The sequence below is a fragment of the Vigna unguiculata genome, chromosome 1 (assembly GCF_004118075.2).
Source record: "Vigna unguiculata cultivar IT97K-499-35 chromosome 1, ASM411807v1, whole genome shotgun sequence".
Taxonomy (NCBI): domain Eukaryota; kingdom Viridiplantae; phylum Streptophyta; class Magnoliopsida; order Fabales; family Fabaceae; genus Vigna; species Vigna unguiculata.
Window position 1 is genome coordinate 38,972,120 of NC_040279.1, and position 26,159 is coordinate 38,998,278.

At 27.8% G+C, this 26,159-nt stretch overlaps 3 protein-coding genes across 12 annotated transcripts; all 3 read right to left on the reverse strand.

The window, feature by feature from the left end:
- Window positions 1-1,774: 1,774 nt before the first annotated feature.
- Window positions 1,775-3,747, reverse strand: LOC114173293 (uncharacterized protein At4g22758-like). The gene is made up of 2 exons (XM_028057585.1): window positions 3,158-3,747; window positions 1,775-2,116 (listed from the first exon to the last, which is right to left on the reverse strand). Exons 1-2 carry the CDS (start codon window positions 3,426-3,428, stop codon window positions 1,941-1,943), a joined length of 447 nt encoding a protein of 148 aa, XP_027913386.1. The 5' UTR covers window positions 3,429-3,747; the 3' UTR covers window positions 1,775-1,940.
- A 5,490-nt stretch (window positions 3,748-9,237) lies between these two features.
- Window positions 9,238-14,903, reverse strand: LOC114189972 (protein PTST, chloroplastic). 9 transcript variants are annotated; one of them, XM_028078955.1, is made up of 10 exons: window positions 14,663-14,865; window positions 14,421-14,507; window positions 13,397-13,438; window positions 12,835-13,138; window positions 11,723-11,812; window positions 11,296-11,364; window positions 10,444-10,549; window positions 10,204-10,292; window positions 9,587-9,699; window positions 9,238-9,498 (listed from the first exon to the last, which is right to left on the reverse strand). In XM_028078955.1, exons 2-10 carry the CDS (start codon window positions 14,489-14,491, stop codon window positions 9,396-9,398), a joined length of 987 nt encoding a protein of 328 aa, XP_027934756.1. In that variant the 5' UTR covers window positions 14,492-14,507; window positions 14,663-14,865; the 3' UTR covers window positions 9,238-9,395. The 9 variants fall into 9 exon arrangements, with proteins under 9 accessions (XP_027934756.1, XP_027934541.1, XP_027934616.1 ...); XM_028078740.1 differs by having other exon boundaries at window positions 14,421-14,566; XM_028078815.1 differs by having other exon boundaries at window positions 14,421-14,579.
- A 594-nt stretch (window positions 14,904-15,497) lies between these two features.
- Window positions 15,498-17,919, reverse strand: LOC114173068 (protein C2-DOMAIN ABA-RELATED 4). Of its 2 annotated transcripts, XM_028057296.1 has the most exons (4): window positions 17,672-17,854; window positions 16,727-16,793; window positions 16,445-16,540; window positions 15,498-16,107 (listed from the first exon to the last, which is right to left on the reverse strand). In XM_028057296.1, the coding sequence occupies exons 1-4, from the start codon at window positions 17,695-17,697 to the stop codon at window positions 15,817-15,819; spliced, it is 480 nt and encodes a 159-aa protein (XP_027913097.1). In that variant the 5' UTR covers window positions 17,698-17,854; the 3' UTR covers window positions 15,498-15,816. The 2 variants fall into 2 exon arrangements, with proteins under 2 accessions (XP_027913097.1, XP_027913089.1); XM_028057288.1 differs by lacking the exon at window positions 16,727-16,793 and having other exon boundaries at window positions 15,515-16,107; window positions 17,672-17,919.
- Between the last annotated feature and the right edge of the window lie 8,240 nt (window positions 17,920-26,159).

The following is a 26,159-nucleotide window of genomic DNA, read 5'->3' on the forward strand; positions in this document are numbered from 1 at the left end:
ATAATTGATAATATTAAAAAGAAAAAGAAAATTATAGAAAATAATAATAATAATATTATAATAATAATAATGTTTATGTTGTTTTATTCGAGTGATTTTAAATATATGTTTGAATTAGGATTAAATACCGAAATCAACTTTTAAGTTTTGTTAAATATTATGTCAAGTTATTTGATATCTTTAATTTTGAATTCAAATTAAAAGTGCCTTGAAATTGAAGTTAACTTAAGATAAGTGAACTTAATTTAGTTAAAATCCAAATGGCACATGACTCTATGTTGCTGTATATTTATTTTCAATAGATTGTACCTGAAAATTATATTATAGTCTATTGTGTAATATTGTCTATCATATGAAATACACTCTATCTTGTGTTGTGAAAATTTTGTATAGTCTACTATGTCTGTTTATTACATGATAAACATTTTACATAATGTTTGCTTAAAAATAATATTTAGTATTTTTTTATAAAATGCAATAACACACACATATATATATATATATATATATATATATATAATTATAATACAAAAATATTATTAAAGTGCAAGTACCAATAGTAGAAGAATAAGATGATTGTAGATTTGACGACTATAACATTTCGAAGCATGAAATACAAATTCATTTTTATCCCCATAATCACATAATCAAAAAGTATACAAAGCTTTCATTTTATCACCATCTCCGTAGATATACCTTTCCTCATGAATTCAGGATTTCAAATATTAAATAAATAATCTTTTAAATAAAATAGAAAACACAACAAAGAAAACATATATGAAAAGATTAAACTTTAATAATAAGTAATTTATAATTATATAAATGTGAAAAAAAAATAATTGAATAAACGTTACATAATTATAAAAAAATGTTACATAATTATAAAAAAATAACCAAATATATATTGGAAAAAAAGTTACGATAAAAAAAGTATTATAAATTTTTAAATTATCAATGTTCCAGTACTTTAAAATGAAGATGAGAAAGAAATTGATATTTATATATTCATTCTCATCTTATAATTAATTTAAAATCAATAATTATATTCAAATTTAGTTAATACAGAATTTTTTTTTGTCAAAATTGTGATCGGTAACCGTATCATTAGCTTTGTGAATAAGGATGAAGTTAAATGTTTGTAAAATTATAAAGAAAATGATTATTTGAAACATTTTGGCTTACAAGAGTTATTTATAAATAAATTTTTTTAATTCTATATATAAATAAAAATATCAGATTTTAATCTCACACACGTAATTGAAAAAAAAAAGCTATAAATTGAAGAATAACTCTTTCCAGTATTTTTCTGTAAATTTTAATTTCAATCTTTAACTTTAGGCGCAATTTTTTGTCGCTGATTACTCGAGTAAAATTTGCAAAGAAATCCAATCACTTAAACTCAAAACACAACCTTCCTTGGTCCTTAACCTCAAAATCACTCAAATCTATATTAACTCCTTCTTTTTGTCCTACATGTCGGTTAACTTCTATTACTGTACGTTTTACACTAAAATTAAAAAAAAATTATTATTAAATTTTAACTACTTTTCATTATAATATTAGATATTATTTTTTAAGTGATTTTATTCTTCTCTACTACTTTCTCAGAACCCAGAAGAAAAATTTAAGAAACCATAATTCTTTAACTCTCAAACTTTTTGAACAACCAGGCTTCAAGTACTAGATTCCATTTTCTAGAAATCAAAAACCAGTTAACGTTGAATGAAAAGAAACCACCATAGGTATAAATTTGTAAAGGAAAAAAAAAATCATGTGTGCTAACAAAGAAGAAAGCCAATAGTAACATACATTATTGAATATTAAGCTGTTTCCGATGGATTGTACAACAAAAGATGAACATTATACGTAGTAGCTAAAGCACAATGCAGTACAGAGTCGAAACTTATAACGTTTTCAGATGTAAACGTTATTATTATATCTTAATGGCTTAGGATCTTTAAACCCAATGATTTATTCAACCATGCCTTCCATCCACCACCGCTCTTTTGAGATACAAGCTCAGATTGTGGAGCTGTTTTTGATGAGTAAACCTGTTTTTTGCACAGCACAAAGTTCCTCACCCCAAAAGATCCTATCGCTTCCAATGGACTCACGGCTATATATTAAACAAGTAGCACCGAAAAATAACAACAACAACAACCCTTTTAGCTTTTCAGAATCAACCAAACTTTATAATATGTTGCACTGTTCTATCAATACATGTAGGAATGAAACCGTGTTATGTGATGTCATTTAGTTACTAATTAAAATAATGAAAGCTGTCCATAGTTTAATACTTCGTACAATTATGATAGATTTAGATATGAATTTAAATGTAATTTTAAAACACAATCGTTTTTGATATGACAACTGATTGAATGATTTCATATTGGTTTTAATTATTAAATTATGAGACATTCTCCGAGGAAAAAAGAACAAACGACGACAACTTGTAAGAGGCATGAAAACATCATTAGAGGGAATAGATTATCGAACCCAAGCAAATGACAGTCACATACTTCATTACAAATGGTCTTTCTGATATAACTCGCATATTGCAGAGAGACCAAGCTCACAAAAAGACAAATACTAGTACAAATTCATGCACCAAATGAAAATGGGAATAAAACTCAGTGGTTGTTTTCAATATTATTTTGCAATTAGAATGAGAGTTACACCTCTTATTATATATATATATATATATATATATATATATATATCAGAAACGAAATTGACTTCACCTCATTGTAGAATAAAGTCAAAAACAACTTACAAAACTCATAAAATTGCATTTTTTGAAAATAAGATTTAGATTCGATTCCTTAAATTTGTTTCATGTTATTTTTCTTTAGAGTTTTATTCTGTAACCAAAAGTTTGTACTAACGAACAACCATGAATTGAAGATTTATCTTTCAATTTCATTGTTTTAACCCTTATCATATAACTAAAAGAATTAAGTGATGTACGTAATTGAAAATATATGATCCATATCAGAACTAAAAGTGAATGCTGTCAAGTGCAAAAACTAAAACGAAACTTCGTGTGAATATATAACATCCAAATAAGCAACTAAAAGTGGTTGAAAAAACAACTTTTAAGTTTGTGGAATTTGAAAAAGGATTAAAGAGAAAAGAGAAGAGAAAGATGTATACATACCATCAAAGCCAGCATTTGCACAGTAAAGAAAGAAATTGGTGGCATCAAATCCCAGAACAGGAAGCCTCCCTTCACGAGCATAGGATTTGAGAGCAGTTTCAATGACCGCAGAAACAACCTCTTTCTCGTTCACCACAAACCTTATGGGTCCCGCACTCCCCATTATGTTAATCGTAACCAGAAACCTAGTACTCTTCCTCCTTGTCTCATCCTCGTACCTTCCCTTCTTCTTGTTCTTCTGCAACACCATCTTCTCAAAACCACTCTTCATCTTCTTCCTTCAAATTTTGGCACCCACCCACCCAGATGAAAAATGGCCCCAAAAATCGCAGCTTTTCAAGGGTCGAGGCCCAGGCAGCGATAGTACCACACAGTTTTGGAGGATCCGAAGGAAGAAGAAGAAGACGACGCGTGAAGAGTGATGCCACGCGATGAAGCGGTGGAGCAGAGCATGAAAGAAAGAGATAAACTCAAACCCAACATTCAAGGCAAAGTAGTAAAGAGGATTGAAGAAGAATGCATTAACCACGAGTCAGAAGAAAACTACAGAAGCTTATGGTGTCACCATGATTCTGCCTCAACTCTAAGTTTAAGCACTTTATATCCTTTTTCTCTATGTATATTAATAATTCATTTCCTTTAGTTGCTCTAATTATTTTCAGAAAATATGTTATTCCGTCTTGTTTTAGATCGTTCATTAATATTAATATATATATATATATATATATATATATATATATATATATATATATACTTTTGACTTTATTCGATTTGCTCCATCCTAGGACCACCTTTAAATTATACTGTTACCCAATGTGTATTCAGTATGTTGTATTAAATGTTTTATTTGTTTTCCATTGGTAAATGTATTATTTATTTGACTCAAAAGTTTATTAGCATTATACTGAATTTTTTGGATTTTCTGTTGATTTTTTTTACTTCATTTTCAAAATATATTAATGAATATTAATTTTAATGTTTTAAACTATATTAAAAAAATTAATATACCAATATCAGCGAATATTTAGTATAGAACGGTACCAATAAATCCAAAAAAAAAAAACTGAACTTCATTATACTAATCCCTTTATTTATTGAAGAATTCATTCAAGGTTGTTTTGAATATATGACGAAAAATGTGTTAATTTCAATAGAATATTTATAAAATATTCAATTTTACTTTTATTATTTTTACATTATGATATATATATAATTTGAAAAAATATTTTATTTGGTCTATGAAATATGGAAAAATTAACTAAAAAAATTGTTGATATAAATATGCTAAAAATAATATATTGTCTTGCATCTAAATATCCCGATAACACCCTTTCTAAGTGACTTGCAACTAATTTATTATTTTGCATTTAAGTCTTTTTATTACTCTTGAGATTTAATAAAAAATGGTTTACATAATCCCAAAACTTTTGTATTAGACAATCAAGTTCTTTTTATTAAAAGATTCAAAATATCGTGAAAGCATTGGAAAATATAATTAAAAAGGTGGTTTCATCCCAAGATTCTTTTCTTTGTAAATTTCTCCCCTTTACAAAAGCTATTGAATGACTAAACCTTAAATTTAAAGCAAAATATTATATAATAAACACCATACGATTTTAATAATAACTCTGCAACGAAAATCCTTATAAACACGAATGTGTTAAAAGATAATATAGAGGATACTACAGAACAATTTTATAGGAGTTTCCTCACAAATAGGAGACTTCCAATTGAAGGGGTATGGAATTGCAGCTTTTGAAGGTGTAGTGAATGAATGAAGTGATCGATGATAAAGATGAAGACTTTGATTTTGAGGCTCTAAATTGTGCATTGTTATAATTGGAATGAAGAAGCAAAAGTGGAATATCCCTTTGGTGGGAGATTCTTTTTGAAGGGCAGGTAAGGTCTTCGATAAACCTTTCTTTATTCTTTCTTTTCTTTTCATTCATAAACTAATTCGTCAAACTTAGCATCTTCTACCTCCTAAATCTACCTCCCAAATTATTTATTTTTTTCTTTTCAACTTCACATCAATGCACCCAATTCTTAATTGCTTTTATGGCTTATGTTTTTCTTAGTCTTTCCAACCTTTTTCGAATGGTTGGTTTTTAAAATTTCCCGTTTTAAAATTTTGATTCTTGTCGTTTTATTTTTTTTTTTTTAGTTTTTCTTTATCTTCTGACAAGCAGATTATTTATTTTTTTAGTCCTTTTTAAATACTTTTAAACAGACAAATTCAGAATGAAAAAAAAATTCTAAGAACTAAAATAAAAATTGAATATTGTTAAGAGACTAAACAAAATAATAAAACCAGAATACGATATAGAAGGATCAAAAGTAAATATTGTCGATTTCCACTAAAATGCTTTCTCTTTAGTTCTTCCAAAATTTTGTGAAACCCAAATAAAAAATGTTACGAAAACGGACCTCAAGAAAGATCTTAAAGTTTACAGTGCTGCTACGATTTGATATTTGGCTCTTGCAAAATACTCTTTGCTTTGCAGAATCTGATGTGACAATAAATTTAAGATTTTAAACTTTTTAGTTACTAATTATTTTATATTTGATTTAAAGTAAATAGTATTTTTCGGTGTATTTTATAAGACGAATACTTTTTTATATTATAATTAACATATATAGTAAATAATTATTTTCAATATATAACTTAAACTTTAGATTTGTAATTAAGATTCAAAGGATATTGTAGCTATCAATAATTCCCATTAAATTTAAATAAAAAATCATGTATTAAAAATATAATAAAGTAATATATACATTAAAAGTTAAAAGATAAGTAGCTTGAGATTTAATATTTTTAAATGAAACTAATGCTAATCAATAATTAAAATCCATCTTGTATAAAAATATAAATTGTTTACTAACTTTAAAATATATTTTACGAATTTAAAATTTTGTATTTATTGTATAATTTCTTTTGAAGTCATATAATATAAACATTTATCTTGTGTAATATAAAAGTTAAAACGTTATTTTGTCAAAGTTTTTTTAATTATATTTTTCATTTACAGTTTCAGATTTTGTTCAAAATAGTTATTATGTCCCATTCTACCATAGTGATATTCAAGTTTAAAATAATATTTATGTAAGAGTTAATACCTCTATTGTCAATTGAGAAAAGACTATCATTCGTATTTTATGGTGAATAATTGGACACTTGGCTGATTTTATAAGTCATCGATAATTCGGACTAAAATATTTGTTGACAATAATTATTGCTATTTTTTAATCACTCAGCAGTAATCATTATGCAGTTATTATATAAAATATGTAGTCTTTTACCGGTGTAATGTATGGAATAAATATTTACTTTATATAATTAATATTTGTAATAAATAAATATTTTCTAACATGCAATAATGGTGTACTTAAAATTATAATAAACAGATATTGTTTTGTATACAAGTTTTTTTTTTTTTAATTTAGAATGAACAATTTACTTTGTGGTGTAAGATTTATTTGTAACCATATATTGATAATATTGTCTTGAATTTTATTGGAATTTAATTTAGAATAGACACAAAAAATTATAAGCGTAAAAATATAAAGATAAAAGATGGTGGATTAATATGGTTCGTGGGAGTTTTGTTTAGGCAGTTTGTTAATAAAATGTGGTTTTAAGATGCAAATATAAAAGCATATAATTAAGAGAATGTATTTAAAATGTTATTTTCTCATTTATAATGTAAGAGTATAATATTATAAAATTCAACCAGACTAAATTACATGAATTTATGATTGAACAAGATGTAATTGACCGAAAATGTATAAATACTCTTAAATGAGGTAGTTCCTCTAAAATGAAATTCTACAATAATAATAGCTAATATAATAACGTCTTTGTATAGTTAGATTGATGCTTAGTTTTAGATAAGCTAATTTTTACTAACTTTTATTATATAGAAAATGTTGATTTATAAAACAAAAAATTATTCAAACATTCAAACAAACCTTATATCTCCTAAATGTTGGTAAAGAGAGTTGAGTATAAAATCTCTTTCACCTTTCTTCTCAACTTTTACTATCAAATCAAAAGAAATATTTAAATTGTGTCTGACATCGACTCCTAAACAATGTGAGACTTATTAAGTGCAGCGGAACACTTCATCTTCTCTAACTCTTCCACCCCTTGTGTATTTTTTATGACCCTTCTATATATTTTTTAAAATTTCAAAATTTCCTTGTTCTTAACATGTCAGGTATAGCGAAGATGTTATTTCAGAATATATTTTTATTTTTCTTCTTCTGAAATTATCTAAATAGTACTAAGTTTAATTATTATTTTGAAGGTTTAATTAATCGTATAGTACCTAGTTTGGAGCTAGTGTCTCAAATAGGTACCCAGTTTTAAAAAAGTGTCAATTACATTCTAACTTTTGAAAATTGCTTCAATTAGGTCCCTTTCAGACAGAGTTGACTAACGTCGTTAATCAACGTGTCACGTGTCAATCTGTGATTTTTTTGATTTTTTTTTAAAAAATTTAATTTTTTTTTAATTTTTAATTTTGTTTTAATTTTTTTAAAAAAAAATTAAAAATGCCACGTGTCAAGTCCCTTGTGTGCCACGTGTCAGTGTCACTATCAGATGTCATTGTGTTGATTTCGATTTAGTCCCCATTTATATTTTTTCGTTTCAATTTAGTATCTACTTATGTATATTTGATTCAATTTTGACCTAATAATTTTTAATAATTAAAATATTTTTTTATAAAATTAAAAGTAATTAAGTATAAAAGTTTTACAAAAATTAAGTATTTGATATTTATATTAAAATTTAGTGGTAAAAGTCATTTTATTAAGTCATTTTTAATAAAAAAATTAGTATAACATTCATACCAATAAAAATTTTGATTTAAAATTAGTAAGAGACAATATTGTTCTATTTTGAAAAAAAAATAAAAATTAACAAAACATGATTACTTAATAAAAAAGTAATTAATAAAGTAATATGTTAAAAAGTCGTTTTTAATAAAAAATATTAGTATAACATTTATACAAATAATAAATTTAGTCTGAAATTAAGAGAAACATTATAAATATTAGTACTTAGTTTTGTAAAAATATTTATACTTAAATTAATTTTAATCTTATAAAAAATGGATTACAAAAATATTTTAATTATTAAAAAAAATGGGACAAAATTGAATCAAATACACCTACTTAGGTACTAAATTGAAACAAAAAGACATATATGGGGACTAAATCGAAATCAACACAATGACATCTGATAGTGATACTGACACATGGCATTACAATGCCACGTGTCACACAAGGGACTTGAGACGTGACATTTTTTATTTTTTTTTAAAAAAAAAAATTTAAAAAAAGTTTAAAAATTAAAAAAAAATTAAATTTAAAAAAAAAAAAACAAAAAAAAACCACAGATTGACACGTGGCACGTTGACTAACGGCGTTAGTCAACTCTGTCTGAAAGAGACCTAATTGAAACAATTTTCAAAAGTTGGGATGCAATTGACACTTTTTTAAAACCGGATACCTATTTGTCATACTAGCCCCAAACTGGATACTATACGATTAATTAAACCTATTTTGAAATATCCTTCGAGAAACATTTGATTATATTTCAGAATATATATTTGACATTGTTTTGAATTATGTATCTGGAACCCTCTTCATTTAACCTTTTTGTTAACAAAAATGTATAGTTTGTTTATTTTTAATATATCTCAAATAACATGTATTCGGTAATTGCTAAGGATTTCAAAAGAAATATTTATCCATCTAATAGACGTGTGCGGATGCAGGAAGAAAACAATAAAAATAAACTCCTTAACTATGTTTGAGATTTGTTATTTCAACTTCATGCTTACTATTAAATCTGTCACAATTATGAATGCTTCTTTAAAAATATAATGAGATAATAGAATGCACTTTCATGCTATCCATATAATGTGTTGGCTTTTTCTGCTACATTGCCCCTTTAAGAATTAAAGTTTGTAGTTAATTCGTCAATCTTAAGAAAATGACCAAGTATATCCAACTACTTCGTCAAAGAAAAGAACTATTACAAGCATAAAATGTGTTAGAATTGCAACTTAAAATTTTCAAATTAGTTAAAATTTAATATAAGGAAAGTCATACACTTTACAACAGTCAAAAGTGTTGGTGGGTATTTATAACAAAGATAATTTAAATAACTTACACAAAATAACACTCAAGTTTATGCGTATTCTATTACTAGAAATGAAAATATGGATCATTACTCAACAACTAACAAATTATTTTTCGTCAACCCTTCACCAATAATGGGGAATTCTGGGGACAGCTGCCATTCACCATCTACTAAGAATTTAATTTCATACCTACACAACAATTATTGTTTTCGAGTTTGAAGAATACTCCAGGTTATAAGGTGAGTTCAAAAGCTACACAAGTTTAGAAAAATGGTACCTTCCTGGCCTGAGCAACAATGTTGTTGAAAACTTCGTGTAAGAACCATTATATTCCGGTGAAAGGTGCTCTCCTTGGCTCCAGCCATCAAAGGATCCCATAACTTGCACGCTCTGATGGAAAATGAAAGTTCAAACGGGCAAGGCATTAGCAAATATATTAAATTTTTGAAGCCACACTATACCATAATGTTGCAAGGCTTCATAGAGCAACTATTTTGTATCCTGAACATTTAAACCGAATACCTGGTGCTGAAAATCAAATTTCCAGAGATTAATGTACTAATATTATACTCTTGTACTTGTACATGGGATGCAACTTCTAGAGAAATCAAATCTCAGGTTTGAAATAGCTTGATAATATAATATGCATTGTATGCAAAGAAATTTATGTGTTTATTGACAAAGCTGAAGCTTTTTGTGAGACTAGTAAGGAAGGGAGAGGGAAGAGATAACTTCCACTGATTCAAGTTAGTTGCATCAGGTAACAATTCTATTACATTTTTTATACATGCTACAGAAAGCTATATAAATTAATGAAAGCAATACACGATTCCCATAATTTCAAACCAAATTCTTATTTAACATATTTGGAGGTTTAATCTTGAATTTGTTTACCTCAGCCATGCCAATCCAAAACACGGAAACCTTCTTTGATTGTGCCGCATCGACATCCTTTATTTGTTCCTTCAGTTGGTCATGTACGGCTATGTAGGCAAAACAAGGCATTTGCATCGATAAGGACACAAAAGAAGCCAAGTTGGCAACACAATGCTGTGAGGTTTCATTAGTATATTCTACACAAACATCAGCAACTAGTTATCCGGAACTATAAAATACACTTCTGGATCATTATACCTTCTAATCTAGCAACAAGGTGAGAATGAATGTACTTTCCATTGATCTTCCTCGAACCTTCTGGAATACCGGATTGAGCTATTTCTTCTGCTAGTCTAGCTAAAGCCTAACCCCAAAGTAAACCATTCATTATGTCTCAATATGATTCTTATCAGCTTTTAACGTTTAAACAATTACAGAGCAGCAAAAGAATTAAGAGAGGAAGCCAAGTATCAAGCATACTACAATTACCAATGCATGCCTGAAGAGCACAATAACTGATTGAGTGGAGAATTAAACTGTAATTAGTCCGTTGGATGACATTCTTTTACTCGTGATCATCTTATACATATATAATCTAGCTTTAATTATTAAAAGCTTTATCAAATAAATGTAATTGTTGAAATAGTTTTATAATTTACAATCAGCATTTTTTATCTATATATTTTCAGACACAAAACTTTGATATTATACATTAAGTTATCAGTTCAACATTATACAAGCTTTAACAAAATTTTAAATTAATATTATCCTATGATAACTTGATTTATGTTTTCAATATCGATGACTTGGAGTTCTTTTGACGATAAAAAGAGTATAACATTACAGCAAGCACACGAAGGAAGAGTATTCCCGAGGTGCAACTTCTGTATGAAATGAGAATAGAAGAGATAAACTTCCACGGAAAGTCCTGTAAAATTTCGTGAGTCGGTTCTTAAATCAATAGTAATTAAGATACAACAGAGTATTGAAAGGTATAAGTATACTCATTCAGTTGAAAAGTATGAAAACTCTAGATCACCAAATATCAAACCAAGAAAAGTTGGCAATATATAACAGCATAAAAAGTGAGAAGGTAGATATAAATTAAACCTGAATTTCAAGCTCCATGACACCAAGTTCACTTTTGAATTTAACCAATGCATCCTCCTTTACGTTCAACTGCAGAGAAAAAAAGTCGGTACAGGATGTTAGCGCAAGGAACTTTGCCATTCACACGTCTTCATTCTAACTTCTGATCATGGCGTCTATAACCTATGAATTCAATAAATAACCAATACTTGCTTTATTACCATCCCATGTGCATATTATGACATCAGTGAATCGTCTTTCCAATGAATCATCTATAGGTTGGCACAAATAAGATTTCCCAACTTTTTATACAAGAATGTGATTCAACTTTGACCCTTTAGGCAATTAGCGTAAATTGCAAAAACAGGAAAAGTCACTATCATTAAGAAAATTGCACTTTAGTGTCAATGTAAGGGCAATGCAAAAGATATCAAACATAATGCAGAACCTGTCTTTTTAGGAATCGATTTTGCTGGTTGGCTTCACTAAGCTTCTTAGTGAGTTTTTCTCTCTGTGCGTCAGCAAGCAGTGCCATTATCTGATTAACAAGATTTGGAACAGAAGGTCTAAGTATGATATATTAATTTCAAGTTGCAAACACGGTCACAAAAAGAATGTATTTTGAACAAGTGTAATCGCCCTGGCCAAAAACATACTAGCCATTTCTTAGAATGTGAGATAATTTAAGCCCAATAAAGTAAACACAAACTGAACATGTAACTTCACCATATTAAGTTATCTCCCAAAATAATCACACAAAGGAAGTGAAAAAATACAATTAGTCTCGGCTATTGCAATCTCTTCAAAATAACTGCACAAAATAAAGGTGTTTGTTCAGTTATTGGAACTTAGAGAACCATTTCTTCGGGTTTGATTTCTCTTATTTTAGAAAATAATACCGCAACTAAAAACAAATGTGAGACCTATTTAAATAATATTTCACCGAAAAAACTCAACTTCAAAACTTGAAATAGTTTCTCTTTATTAGCTTTCCTTGATCCTTACATTTGATTTGTCCCAAGTCTATTTGTTGTTCTGCATCCCCGTGAAAGAAGTATATTAACGGAGAATCAATTTTTTTAGAGGATAAAGTAATATAAGGTGGTGTTTCAGAAATAAAGACTGCTTACCTCTCAGCATCAAAAAAAACACAAAGCCAAGTAAAGGAAAAATGCACAAAGAAAATAACACCACAGCGAGTGAAGGATTCCAAGTCTGCTTATTTTTCACTTTTTCTTACGCAATAGACTATAACCTAAAGAACTTCCCAGTTTATTTTCACAGAGAAGCAAACTGAGACAAAAGTAGATAAAGAGAAGTGGTTTCAACAGAGTCAAGGATTTTTTATAGCTCACAAGATACATCAATACTTCAAGGCCATGCTAAAAATAATCTCAAAACAATGGCTTCATCTGCTCTCAAAAACGAGAAAAATAACATAGTCAGACAATTAAGAAGCATTTCCTAAATTTCAGCTGTTTTCAAAGTTAAGAACATGTCTGTAATCAAATGGTAGTTGTGCGATTTCAAAAAGACAGTTGTAAGTTGGATAAAGAATACCTGTTCACGGGTAGGTGGTTGTGCCAAAGTCTCCACTTCTGAGTCTATAGGTGGATTCTCACCTTCAAGCGAATTATCTCCATTAGATGCAGATTCCTGTAAACTAGTCGGCATGGAGTTTGGTCTACAGATTAAATGCCTTTTAGGATTCACAGAAGTAAAAGCTTGACAGGAAGAGGCCAGTCTGTGAAAGTCCTGTGTAGAACTTAAGGCAGCCACAGTACATGGAGGTTTCTTAGAGCTTTCCCATGCTATTGTTCTTGAAATATTTGAAAAGAATACTCCCCGTGTTTCAAGATGAGGCCTACTCAAATTACGAAAGAAAAATATGGTGATTAGTATCTCAACTTGAAACATGATAATAATGTATAACAACGTATACAATTCACCAAAAGCAAAGACTACTACTTTATAACCCCCCTCCCCAAAAAAAAAACTTCCCTTTTTTAGGGTTAGGGGGAGGACCAAAGGAGAGGGAGGATGCAAAGGTGGCATTAAGAACAATGATAACGCTTCACACATCCTCAAGGTTAATTCATTATTATATATTGTGTAGGTTTACCTTGCAATACTTATTTCCATTATGAAGTGATTGTTACTTCCCCTGCCAAAAAGAGAAAAGAAAAAAAGCAGAGCATCAGGACCTGTTCAAGCAGATATATTGAATGAACGGGAGTAACTTAGCAAAACCAAAATGTCAGGATAAATTACCTAAAGGGAACACATGAAAAGAATTCTGAGAAAAGTGTTTCAAATTTTGTTTTACTGTCAAGTTTCAACACTTATAAACCAAAAGTTAGAAAAGATTCATGTCAAATCATGTGAATTAAAGTATTTTTTTTAATTTCTAAAAGAATATTTTCGTTGAATATCACCAAGGTGATCCAGCCCAATTAAAATGTACATGAGCTAATTACCTTAGGAAATTGAATTCAATGACAAATAATTTAAAATATCAATAGAGAGAACTAGGTTGTGGTGACAAGATTCATCCTCGGTGTCAAGTAGCTTAGTTTCACATCTATCAGGTATCAACAATGTCCCAGTCATCAACACAACAAATTTCTTTTTCCTTCATAGTATAGCTCATTGTTCATAAAACGTTCAAACTTAAATTGTCATGACTTTATAAACAAATCAGTCATGTTGATAAGATTTCCATAGTAGCCCAAAACATTCTTTAAACCCAGAGATTCCTCATCAGTAAGATCAATAATGAAACCTAACTTCAAATGAAGGTGATTTACTGGTTCTTTACTTCTTTATTTAACTCATTGTGAGCTGCTAATTACCAAGGATACAACTCTCTGCTATCATCCACAATTAACAGTGAACTCTAAAAGGGAGTTTCCAGCACAAAAGGTTATCTCCAACACGAATGCAGATTCACAAACTTCCTTCATGGAAGGAGCCACTAGTCCCCTAACATACAGATAATCTCAATAACAGTAATTAAAACTATTTGGCACAACAATACCCAAAGCAATTTACAGTATTAGAAAGCACACAAGTATGTGAGGCCCAAATATCGACCACAGGATGATTTTACTGCTTCCAATCCAAAGTCCTATTCCACAAAATTTTACCATGGAACTCTACTGAAAACTGAAGTTACTTTGTTCTTGAATGAATTGAGTACCATGTTCTCGTATTTCATGAATCGTGCGATAAAGCTGCGAACAAAACCGAATCCACTAACATGATTGAGGATTAATGATGCTCTGGGTAACAACTGGTGGATGTCCCTGTTAATACTAAACTACACTCTATTGTCCAGACAAAAAAAAGTTATTAATGAACAAAACCTCAATGTAATGTAAGCACTTACACACAGAGAGTGTGAAGAATAGGAGTAGATGGTTGAATCCCTTGTGCTGTGCAGTGAAGTTGGTTCAGATCACACCGCTATGGTTCATGTTTACTCTTTTATCAAGGCCAATAGTGTTAGTGATTTTTGTGGCCAGGGGGTTGGAAGTGACACCGTTTTGATAGAAGATGAAAATCAGCACGTTGAGTTTTGCATCAATGAACGGTGGAGGATTCACCGTGTGGTTTGGCCTCTTCTTTCTTGAAAATCATCAGTTTTAGTTTGATTTTATCATCTCCTATGAGTAAAGGTGATTATTTTTCACCTTGAAGATGATTGTTTATGAACCTTGTACAAGAAATATTATAAATATTAATGCTTCATATTTTAATATATTCATAATTTGCTATACATAAGCGCATATTATTGACTATTAATTTTATAATTAAATGATTAAGATTATCTTATAAAACATAAGGTTCCCTTTGTAGGAATTGCATTTTTTTTTATAAGTTGAAAAGCAATAACATGAGTTCATAATGAAAAATGAATGTATTTCCATCAATTCTTGGTGGATAATGATTTAATGATATCTTTTGAATCTCAACTCTCTCTACAATATAATTTTATGATTTTCTTGGGACTCAATTATGTATAGATAATATTATTTTCTTGAAACTCTAACATATCACTAAATGAAAATCTATATGTGAATGATATTTTTTAAGTCACAAAAAAATATATATAAAGTAAAGGTGGTATTTCTACTTTAGCACATTGGCAAGTGATCCAGATATACTGTGTATCAATCAGTGATTTACCTAGGTATCATATAAACCATATAGCACCAATAAAATGTCCAAACAATCGATATAGAAAAAATTGATATATGACTAGCGACTAACATAGTATGCACAAAATCTATATGTTAAGTTTCATGCACATTATTACACGGTACTGGGAGATGATTCTAAACTACACCTAGGGAAACAACCTCTCCCATTCTTCTTCACTAATTACTACTAATTGCAACACCATAGATGGCAAGCCAATATTGAACAATTTTGAAGTTGTGCAAAAGAGTAAAAGGGTAGCATAATATGAAACATAAGGTGTTGCTGGTTTATGAAGCTGCAAGTCTAAACTTTACAATATGCCAAGTCTTGGACTGTGACCTAGAGATGCCTTGAACCAGGAATGTCAATCCAATGCAACTGGAGTTCCACCTCCCCACACTCTACATTTCTTAGTCTAAGAACCAGGTTTTGCACAACTTTGCCATCCTTCCACACAATGTGACTCTCTTCAGCCAAACAGTTTTGTCTGCTAGGTAACACTTTTGTAACTATGGTATTGTTGGGGAGACCTGTCAAGCGCATCTTCACTGCTTCAGTGAATGGACCAATGGAAAAATCAGCATCCCCCATTTTGTCATCTAAGCTGAATGTGTCCTTGTCATACACATGCTGCATCAAAACATAAGAACATTATTGCTAGAATTTGCTGATACATTGAATTGATTTATATTTCAATGATCTTCCATATGCACAATAAGCAACAAACAAAGCTGAACATTGTTTCAGAAAAACACTCATAAGTTATTGTTTATAGACTCCGAAGTTTACATCTTTTGATGCTATGATAATATTCATATGGCCTTACTGTTCAGAGTACTATGTGGATTTAACATGCTTGTCTCGGATGGTCTATGTAGCTTTCATTTTGTTCATTTTGTACCAAAGTTTTGTTCTCTGGTATTGTATTGAAATTTGAAACACAGACATTATAAAAAGAGTTACTTACAAGATGGATTGGAGCATGAGGATCTGAAATAGACAGGGTCAAGTCATCATTCCATTCAGGATTTAAATTCTTCTTGACCACCCGAGTCTTCAGCTTCTGCAAGACACATAAAATGCAGCAATGAGATGGATGTGTAAAAAAGCACAAGGTTTCATTCTGCTATATACTATTTAATGCCATGTAACATAACCCAAAACTTGGAAAAACACATAATTAATTATACTGAACATTCTAACTACTATGTAGATAGAAATTTAAGATATACACTTAATCACCCCTTACACATGAAGTTTTCTGCATATCCATATTTAAGTTATTGAGTTGGAGTGCCAGAGTGCAGAATCTAGTTCTAGTGAAAAAAAAAAAAAGGTCAGAAAAGACTACTTTGGGATGCAAAAAGGAATTTTATCCTCACTTTTTTATTAGAAAGAAATCCCAAAAACAAAACAAGAGAAGAGGGCCAACACATTTAGCTGATCAAAGACAGCTTAGACAAAATTTATTATAATTTATGCGCCGGCCATATCCATTTTTAACTCAAAGTAACTTGCTTGTTGAAAAATATTTTAATACTTCCAAGGTTTCATATCTTTGTACAATTCTTATTTATTTTAATCTGTTATTACTGGACTTGTTGGTTTGCCTCATCTTCCTCACTTACTGTACATGCAAGTTGCAAATCTTCAGATTTTGTCTCTATATTCAAGGATGTAAGAGTGGGAGACTATGAGCTTCCAACTTGAATTAGTCACTTTCTCTAAAAAATGTTGACTTGCAAATCTTCAGATTTTGTCTCTATATTCAAGGATGTAAGAGTGGGAGACTATGAGCTTCCAACTTGAATTAGTCACTTTCTCTAAAAAATGTTGACTTACAGAGATACTATATATTATTTTAATTGTTTCAAATTCATCTTCTTCTCCAACAAAGTTCTAGAGCCATCTATGGTGGATAATGAGATGACACAAAAAATGAAACAGATACTCCACTTTTAGTCAAGAAAGATGAGCATGCATCAGAGTTAGAACTGCTAACAAAAGAGGGGGAAGGGAATCAGAGAATTAAGATGAAAGAAGAAGACACAAAAAAGGGGATTAAGAATAGAGAAGAGAAATCAAGAGAAAAATTAACAGAGAACAAGTCAAGACTTTCAGGAACATGTCGCAGAAGCAAAAAGATGGAAGAAAGTGAGAAAATTGATGATGACAAAAGTGGAAAAAAACGTACCTGCTTGCCCAGTTTGATGACAACATAAGGATCACTGCTCACCACATCCCTGATTGCAAGATTGACACCTCTTTCAACATGAATTCTGAGCAGACCCAGCAAGTTCTCCATAGCTAAATGTGTAAGGAAATGAAGAAAAAATTGAATTTTTCAAGACAGAGCAAATGGTAATAGGGACCCCTAAACCATGAGCAAAGTGGTTGAAGCTATTTATAATATAAGAACTGTTAATTTCTCTCACTATTTTTTATTATTATTCTTTTATGACTAGTTCTCCTCTCTTTTACTGAACAAGAGCTTTTATGAACTTTGTGGTGTTCAGATTCATTGTCCGTAAAAGTCACAATAGTTTCACTTTCAAGAACTAATTTGATAATAATTAAATAATTTCTTCGATACTCCTTAGATCAGTATTATTTGGTGCAACCTCGTCCAAATTAACATTAAGGAAGAGCAAGTCTTCTAGTAAATTATAAAAAATATACACTGTCATTTAATTATAATTGATGTTGTCGTAATTTTTCGTAAAAGTCACAATAATTTCACTTTCAAAGTTTTAATTTAATAATAATTAAATAATTTATTTGATATTCTTTTAGAGCGATATTTCTTGGTGCCACGTCATCAAAGCAGAGTAAGTCTTTCCTGAATTATAAAAAGCTAACCTTGTTGTTTAATTATAATTTATAAAGAAAGTTGAATAATACCAGTGTACAAGTTGAATAATATATAAGGAAGGATAAATCTTTATAAATTTATTGTTAAATTTTAAAAATAATTTATAGTATTAATCTTTTGAATGGAAAGTGATTTGATATATTTATGATATGTTGATGTCATTTTTTTTAATATATAATTTAAGTATGAATAATTTTAAATGTGATTAATTTTGTACATTGTGAAATAAAGTAATGTTATTATACTATGAGGTCATGCATTTATATCTTTTTAGTTAGATTAAATAGGTGAACATTTTGGTTTGAGTTTTATTTGATTAATTAATTTTTAAGTCTTTATAATTAAGTTTAATAAAAAAATTATATTTTTTAATTCAGTTATGAATTTAAAAAAGATCTATTAAGTGTTTATAAAATTTATATTTTATAATTGAATTTTTATTATTACTTGAAATAATTATTTATTTTGTAGTTTCAAGTATAAAATTATAAATTTAGACAATAAAAACTAAAATTAGATAATAAATATAATAAATTCTTTTACGAAGAGTTAAAGTAAAAATATCCAAATTAACAAAATAATTAATTACATCATTTAAAATGTAAAACAACGCTCCAGATAAAATGTAAATTTTTTTAAAAATCAGACAATTAAAAATGTAAAATATTGAACATTAAATAAAATAAGTTTTTAAAATTTCTCATTTAAAAATTCTATAGAATTGAATTAAAACTTAATTAATTTTTGTAAGTAATTGGAAATCGAATCCAAATATTACTACTAGGACAAAACTAAAAGAAATGGAATGGAAAGTGTGAACTGTTTCTCAATACTTGCATTCACGTTTTTGCAATTTCTTTTCCTTATTAGGTGAACAATTATCCACGTTTATTTTATTGGTACCCATTCAAACTGTGTCAACAGTTACTAAGTTGACCCATTTTAAAAATTCTGGTGGCTAAAACAATTATAAACAAACACGTTAGAAGTGGAAACAGAAACAAGGTTAAAAGATGAAAGATGTTACATTGTGTTATTTTTTAATTTCATTTTTTTGTCTTTTTTGTTTGGCAAATTTATTAATTGACATCAAAGGCTGAATCCACATATCACATCTCAAATTGATGTGAATGAATATACAGCTAAAAGGTCGACGAAATAAAAACTGAAACTATGAAATATATTTTTGTTGTTTTGTAATGGAATTTGATGTCATAAATTATGTACATGCCTTTTCAAATTGCCTAGCCATCGAGTAGGACCAACTATTCTTAATTGATGATAGATATAACTAGCTGCCACTCATCTTTCTTGTCCTTTATTAAAGTTTCACCGTTCTGATTTTTCTTCTTCAAATAATACTATATTGAATAAAAAAAAAAGAGATAACATATTATTCTTGTTTGATATTTATGATCAGAATTTAGTACAATTTTATTCATAGTAACATGATTGGACCTATGAATTGTTTTAAAACTATAAGTTATATATTTAAAAAACAAACAGACATTTTGTTGTTAAATAATAAAATCTATAAATAAATAAAAACATCTATTAAAATTTTATTCCAGAAAAATGATTATCTTTATGAAACACTTTTTATTTATATTATTCGACTTCTTTTTAGAAATCTACTTATTTTTTTTCTTTATTTTTGTATCATGGTTCATAATAGGAATCCTAGTAAATAATAGAGCAATTTATTCTATGGATTTTTTTTAAGTAAGTTCCTATTCTCCTTTTTAGTGAGTTAGTTTTGGACAATTTTGGATGTTCAGAGGGTTAGGAATGTTACATGTAATTTTACTATAAGATAAAGATGAATTTCTATTATATTTTGATCCTGTGGCTCTCATATGACAGAACTGGTTTTGGAGAGCTCAAACTTACATGCGAAAGTTTTCAGAGGTAACAAAATCTAGATTAAGTTTTAATATCATAGGTTAAATAGGTTAAATGATTTGAATACAAAAGTGATTTGCTCACTATATTTTATTTTATGCAAGCTTTATGTTTTGTTTGATCCGTATACATTTAGTAATTTATGTTAGATTGAATATTGAAAAATTAAAATAAATCGATTGAGTCAAATCAAATCGGTTTATATTGATGTTATTTTAGAATGAAATATATATATATATATATATATATATATATATATATATATATATATATATATATATATAATTAAACATAAGAAAGGAAGAGAAAAACTTAATCTAGTTGATTGGTGATCTTGTTAATTATATAATTGTTAGACAAACCATATCTTGTTGGATGAAATTCAACGAATTGAATTGAAATTTTCAGAGCTTTGATCATTAAGTAACTTTTAAATAAAATTTTCAATGCGAAATTTGCCCATTAAAAACCTGAAAGTTTTTTGTGTAAGATGAGTCATATTTTTTCCTAAATATTGTTTTTGTAAAATCTTTCCATGATCACTAAGCTAGTAGAATTTTTACTCGATAAGCTAAAATTCACAATATACATAGGTGCCTTTGGTTAAATGTGAATAATTTTGATACAACATGTGCTTAATTTGTGGGTGAATTAAGTGTTAGCTGAGCAAGAGAATATTTATGAACTTTAAGAAAACAAGTTTGAATATTATTGACTTAATTATTAATTTGGTCATCTAATTTCATTTGAATTTTTAAAAAGATTGCTAGTTATTGATTTTTTCAATTTATATCAAATAATCATTTAATCACTTGTATATGTCTAGATGCATGAACATAAAAGACAAAGTACACCTGTATATTTAGTTATAATTTTACATTAGTGAAAGAGAAAGAGAAAGGAAGAAAAATGCATGGCTTGCTAGTTAAATTAAGAAAAATGTAAGGAATAATTTGGAAAAGGAAGAAAAAAAATTGTAAAAGTTAAAATGCTTATAATTTGCAACAACCATTCAGTTGGATTTGACAGACAGTTTTCCCACAAAGCAAAACAAGTTATGAAAAGTACAAAAACTCATAATAATAAAAATGAAACTACATAATCAAATATGATCCAGACTTTAGTTATCACCAACTGTTTTACATCTCAACTATAAAACCTGACATAATTACTTATAAACATAACTATCAAAGAAAAATAAATGTAAAATCACTTATATTTAACTACAATAATAATGATTACAAATTTCCAAGTAATGATTAAAAAAATGAAATGTGATAAACATTATAAAATTACTATACTCATGCACGTAATTCAACAACCAGTGAATAGTTTTATTAAATCAAAGTAAAAAAAAAAACGTGTATTATATGCAGTATTTTTATATCACTCAACAAGATGTCGTGCAGATATAGTTTTCATTTTTATGGAAGATTTCACTTTAAATTATTTTTCCCTAATTCCTACACACCATTTTCACATTTCCTTTCAAAACACTCAAGGACGGAACATAAAACACACTAGTTAATTTTCTGAAAAAGAATTGTTTCTATTTAAATATAAATTTTTTTTTTTTTAAATTTAAACAACTTGAAAAATAGAAGAAATATATTTGTTAATTTTTATAAAGAAAGCTTAAATTATATTTTTGAGGTGCAAATCCAAATTTCCTTTTATTCGGTAAGATATGGCAACTCCATCTACTAGCATCACATTTTGGACCGTAATCGGAGCACACATTTTTTTTCTTTTCGTATTTTAATGAAAAATGTTATCTTCTTAATATGGAATAAGACTGTTTTTGTTTTTAAAATAAAACACCTTTAATATATCAAGTATTTTACTTTAATTTTATTATTTTTTATTGATAAAAAAAAACACTTTAAATATAAAACGAGAAAAGTTATGCTGACAAATCACTGCAAAAGAAAAAAAAAATTATGAACATTTCTTTTTTTTTAGTGGTGTATGACAGGTTGGGCAGTGAATTTTCAACTTCAAACTCTCCCTAGTCCACTTCTTTGACTTTTCTGCTATTAGTTCTTAGGTAGTCAAGGACGGAAGAATTAATGTGTTTATAGGGTTTTGACCTCAAAATTTTAATATTTAATATTATACATGTATCCATAATCAAATATAGTTAGTATTTGAATATTTTGAATAAATACTGATATTTGCATATGTTTATTTATTTATTTATGTTTATCAATCACGTAAATTATTCAAATTTATTAACCGAGAGAAATATGTAATATTATTTGCCTAATTATACAATTAAATATATTTTTTAGTTATTTACATTTTTATTTTTATTTTAAGTTTTTGAATACATAATAATATTGGAGAGGGTATTCACTCAATTTTCAACTTAATATTTATATACACTGATATTTTTAATGGGAGAAGAATTTTTCTTTAATGAATATCTTCTTAATCTATGTCATCAACTCTGTGCAGATATCAAAAGATTATTTGACCTGTTGAAACTTCTCTCAAGAATAAATACCTTTTTGTGAGAATAATAAGTAATATTTTTTTTATAAAAAAAATTATAATATAATTTTATTAAAATCTAATATATACTATTTTTGTCATGAATGGTGAGAGAATCATCCGTTTCTTTAATTAAAATTAAATTGTTATAAATTTCTAATAAATTTAAGTATTTTAATTAAGTTTTAATTAATTTTTTATTTTATTGAGTATTTAATTTTTATATTTTTAATTAAATTTTTATAGTTTAATTTTTCTATCATCTGGTCATCTTCATTTTGTGATTTAAAACTTTTAATAGTCCCCTAAAAGATATGTTAGATAACCATAATGTTTTTATCGATGATAGTGACATGACGGTTTTGAAAGTGATGAGAAAGTATATTATCCAACATATTTTTCATAAAAATAGTAGAAGTCTTTTCAGGTTGTATATTAAGTATAATATCCTTATAGAAAAATATCAAATTTTTAAATAGTTAATATCAAGAAAGTTTAATAAAATTTTATTAGTGTACCGTGACCAACTCAACCAAATAATAACAATAAACAATCACCACATCTATACCGGAAACAATCCAGGTAGCCAGCTCAGGTCGACACAGGCCTAACTGGCCTAAACCCATAACCAAAGCTGCTAAAGGAACGATCAACCTAGGACAGTATACGAACAATGACGACATAAGCCAACTAAGGAAGTAACCGATCACAACGACCATTCTAAAAGACTTGGCGAAACTAAAACACCTAAGAAACAACAAGTCCACGATAGTCAGGACTAGGGGCCTGAGCGAGGGCCCAGGTCCAACTACGGTCCAAGCTAGGGCCCAACCCATGAAATGATCAAACACAATTAATAATCTATAAATACACTTGGACCCATAGATTAAAGGTACGTATTTATTACTTCATTAATCACTTTATTTGACATTTTGAGAGCTTTCCCTGATTTAGGCTTCAGAGTCCCTTCTGCACTTCTGCAGGTAACCCCTCTTGGATCTAAGCCGATATATACCAAATGAGAAGAGGCCAACCGAAAAAATAACGGACTATATGGATAAGGTAAAACTTGTACCTAATTAATCTTATTTGTTTTCTGTAAGAACAATTAGTATTCAATTTTTTTCGTGAAGGACCAAGTCTTTGATTAATTATTGAATTGTTGCGACTTATATGTAAAAAAAAAATTCCATGTATATTGTGAACTATGTAGTTAAAAATATAATGTAGTAATAGGAAGAGTTTTATATTAAACAAAGGTAATTTTATATGATTTAAGAAGGAGGTGAACAGACATGGGAAAGGTTTGACTTCATTTATTGTGGATGCGTGTTGAAGTGTTTAAATGTTGGAGTGTCTGCGGAAGCAGCTTCCTCCTTCCTTCGACTTAACAGGCATGGAAGCATCTTCAGACAATTTTGGTGTACCAGACATTTTCCCCTTTTTCTGATGTAACGCATTAATAGGTCTAAATCCTTAACCAAAACAAATACATTTCTTGTTTCAATGATCAATTTATTTGGGGTTAAACTCACCTCTTTTACAGGATCCACTTCACCATCTCCCATCACCTTCCAACCACTAATAACACCACACCTAAAAAATACAATGTCTTCTATTCAATTTCAATGCCATTTTTAATTAACTTAAAATTTGATAAAATCTGATACAAATTGATTAGTTAATTTTTATAGCGAGTCTATTCATAAGACTTTTACTTTTACCATATGTTAGTATTAATTTTTGTCACGTATCATTGTTCTACATATAATTCTTTATGATGTTTTAGAATAATTTATTGATATTTATTAATAAATATTTAATATATATAAAATAATAGTATTTATAATGATAATAATTTATAATTTTAATATATATAATTTTAATTTAAATTCACACAATAATAATTATATATTTATTATATTTTAAAAATTATTATATATTTTTCAATATCTATATATCATATACTATATTTTACAATTTTCAAAATAAAGATATCAATTTATAAAAAATACATCGTATTCGATACACATATTTTATCATTACATTATAGCTTTTACCTAGATGATTTAATTATAATTAAAACTTACTTCATGATTATTAGAAATATATATAATTTAAATTATGATTATATATTTACATCATTCAAAGAACATAATATAAAAAGTTGTAATATTTTAAGTTATTCTAATTTCTTATTTAATATTATTAAATTAAAGTAAATATCTCTGGATATATAATATAAAAAAAATTTAAAGAGTGGGTAACTATAGCTCACCGATTCCCTCAATGGAATAATAGGTAACTTTTTGGTTGACATTGACAACTAAATAAACATGTAAAAACTATTATCTCTCACCAAAATGAAAGGGAACTCCTTCATTAGACCCGATTTAATTTATTACCTCTAACATTTCATAATTTTATGAATTAAAATTTGAATATTTTATTTGTAAAGGTAATCAAAAATAGTTTTAGTATCTTCTTAAATATAATTGATGTGTTAAAAAATTTACTGTTTAAAAAGATAGATGAAGATAGATTTAAATCCATATCTCTTAATCTTCTCATACAATATATCATTCAAAAGGAACGCAGCATTAAAGAAACTTTTGTTTCGTTGTCTAATAGAAAAGTCAAGGTGATGATTTTAGTTTAAATAGTTTACACGACTTCAAATATTGATGTTTTGTATTAATATACATTGTATATAAATACTAAGGAGTTTAACAAAATTGATACATATTATTTAACTAATTTATAAGTGACAATGATATGTAGTACGAATTATATGAACTTAGTCATAATCAAAAAGTTTGATTTTTAGGTTACAATTGAAAAGTTCAGTTTTTCTTAGGAAAATTGTTAGAAAAAAAAAAATTCTATCACTCAACTATGACTTTTTGACAAATAATAAATGTCTTCCATTTAAATAATTGGAACTGAGACTAAGATGATAAATTAAACTCAATCAAAAGGACAAATTGAAACTGCTTTGCCATTAAGATAATAACAATACTCAATACTCCTGATATTTGAATATATATATATATATATATATATATATATATATATATATATATATATATATATATATATATATATATATATATATATATATATATATATATATGGGAAAACCTTTACATGAATCTAATTTATTCATGACTCTCTTTTTTTTCTTTTTTTTCTAATAAAAAATATGAAAAATGGTCTAAATTTAACCTAATTTTATGCTGTAGTAAAAGTCATAAATGAGATAACTTCTTAATCTTTAATTTAGCAGGTAACTTGAGAATTGTAACATAAGTGGAATCATATTTTTTTGATCCTATTTTACGTAGTTTTATTTTCTGGAGTGGATAGATAAGATTAGTGATGAAGTTGAAAATGAAAAATTGGTGTGATGTGAGGC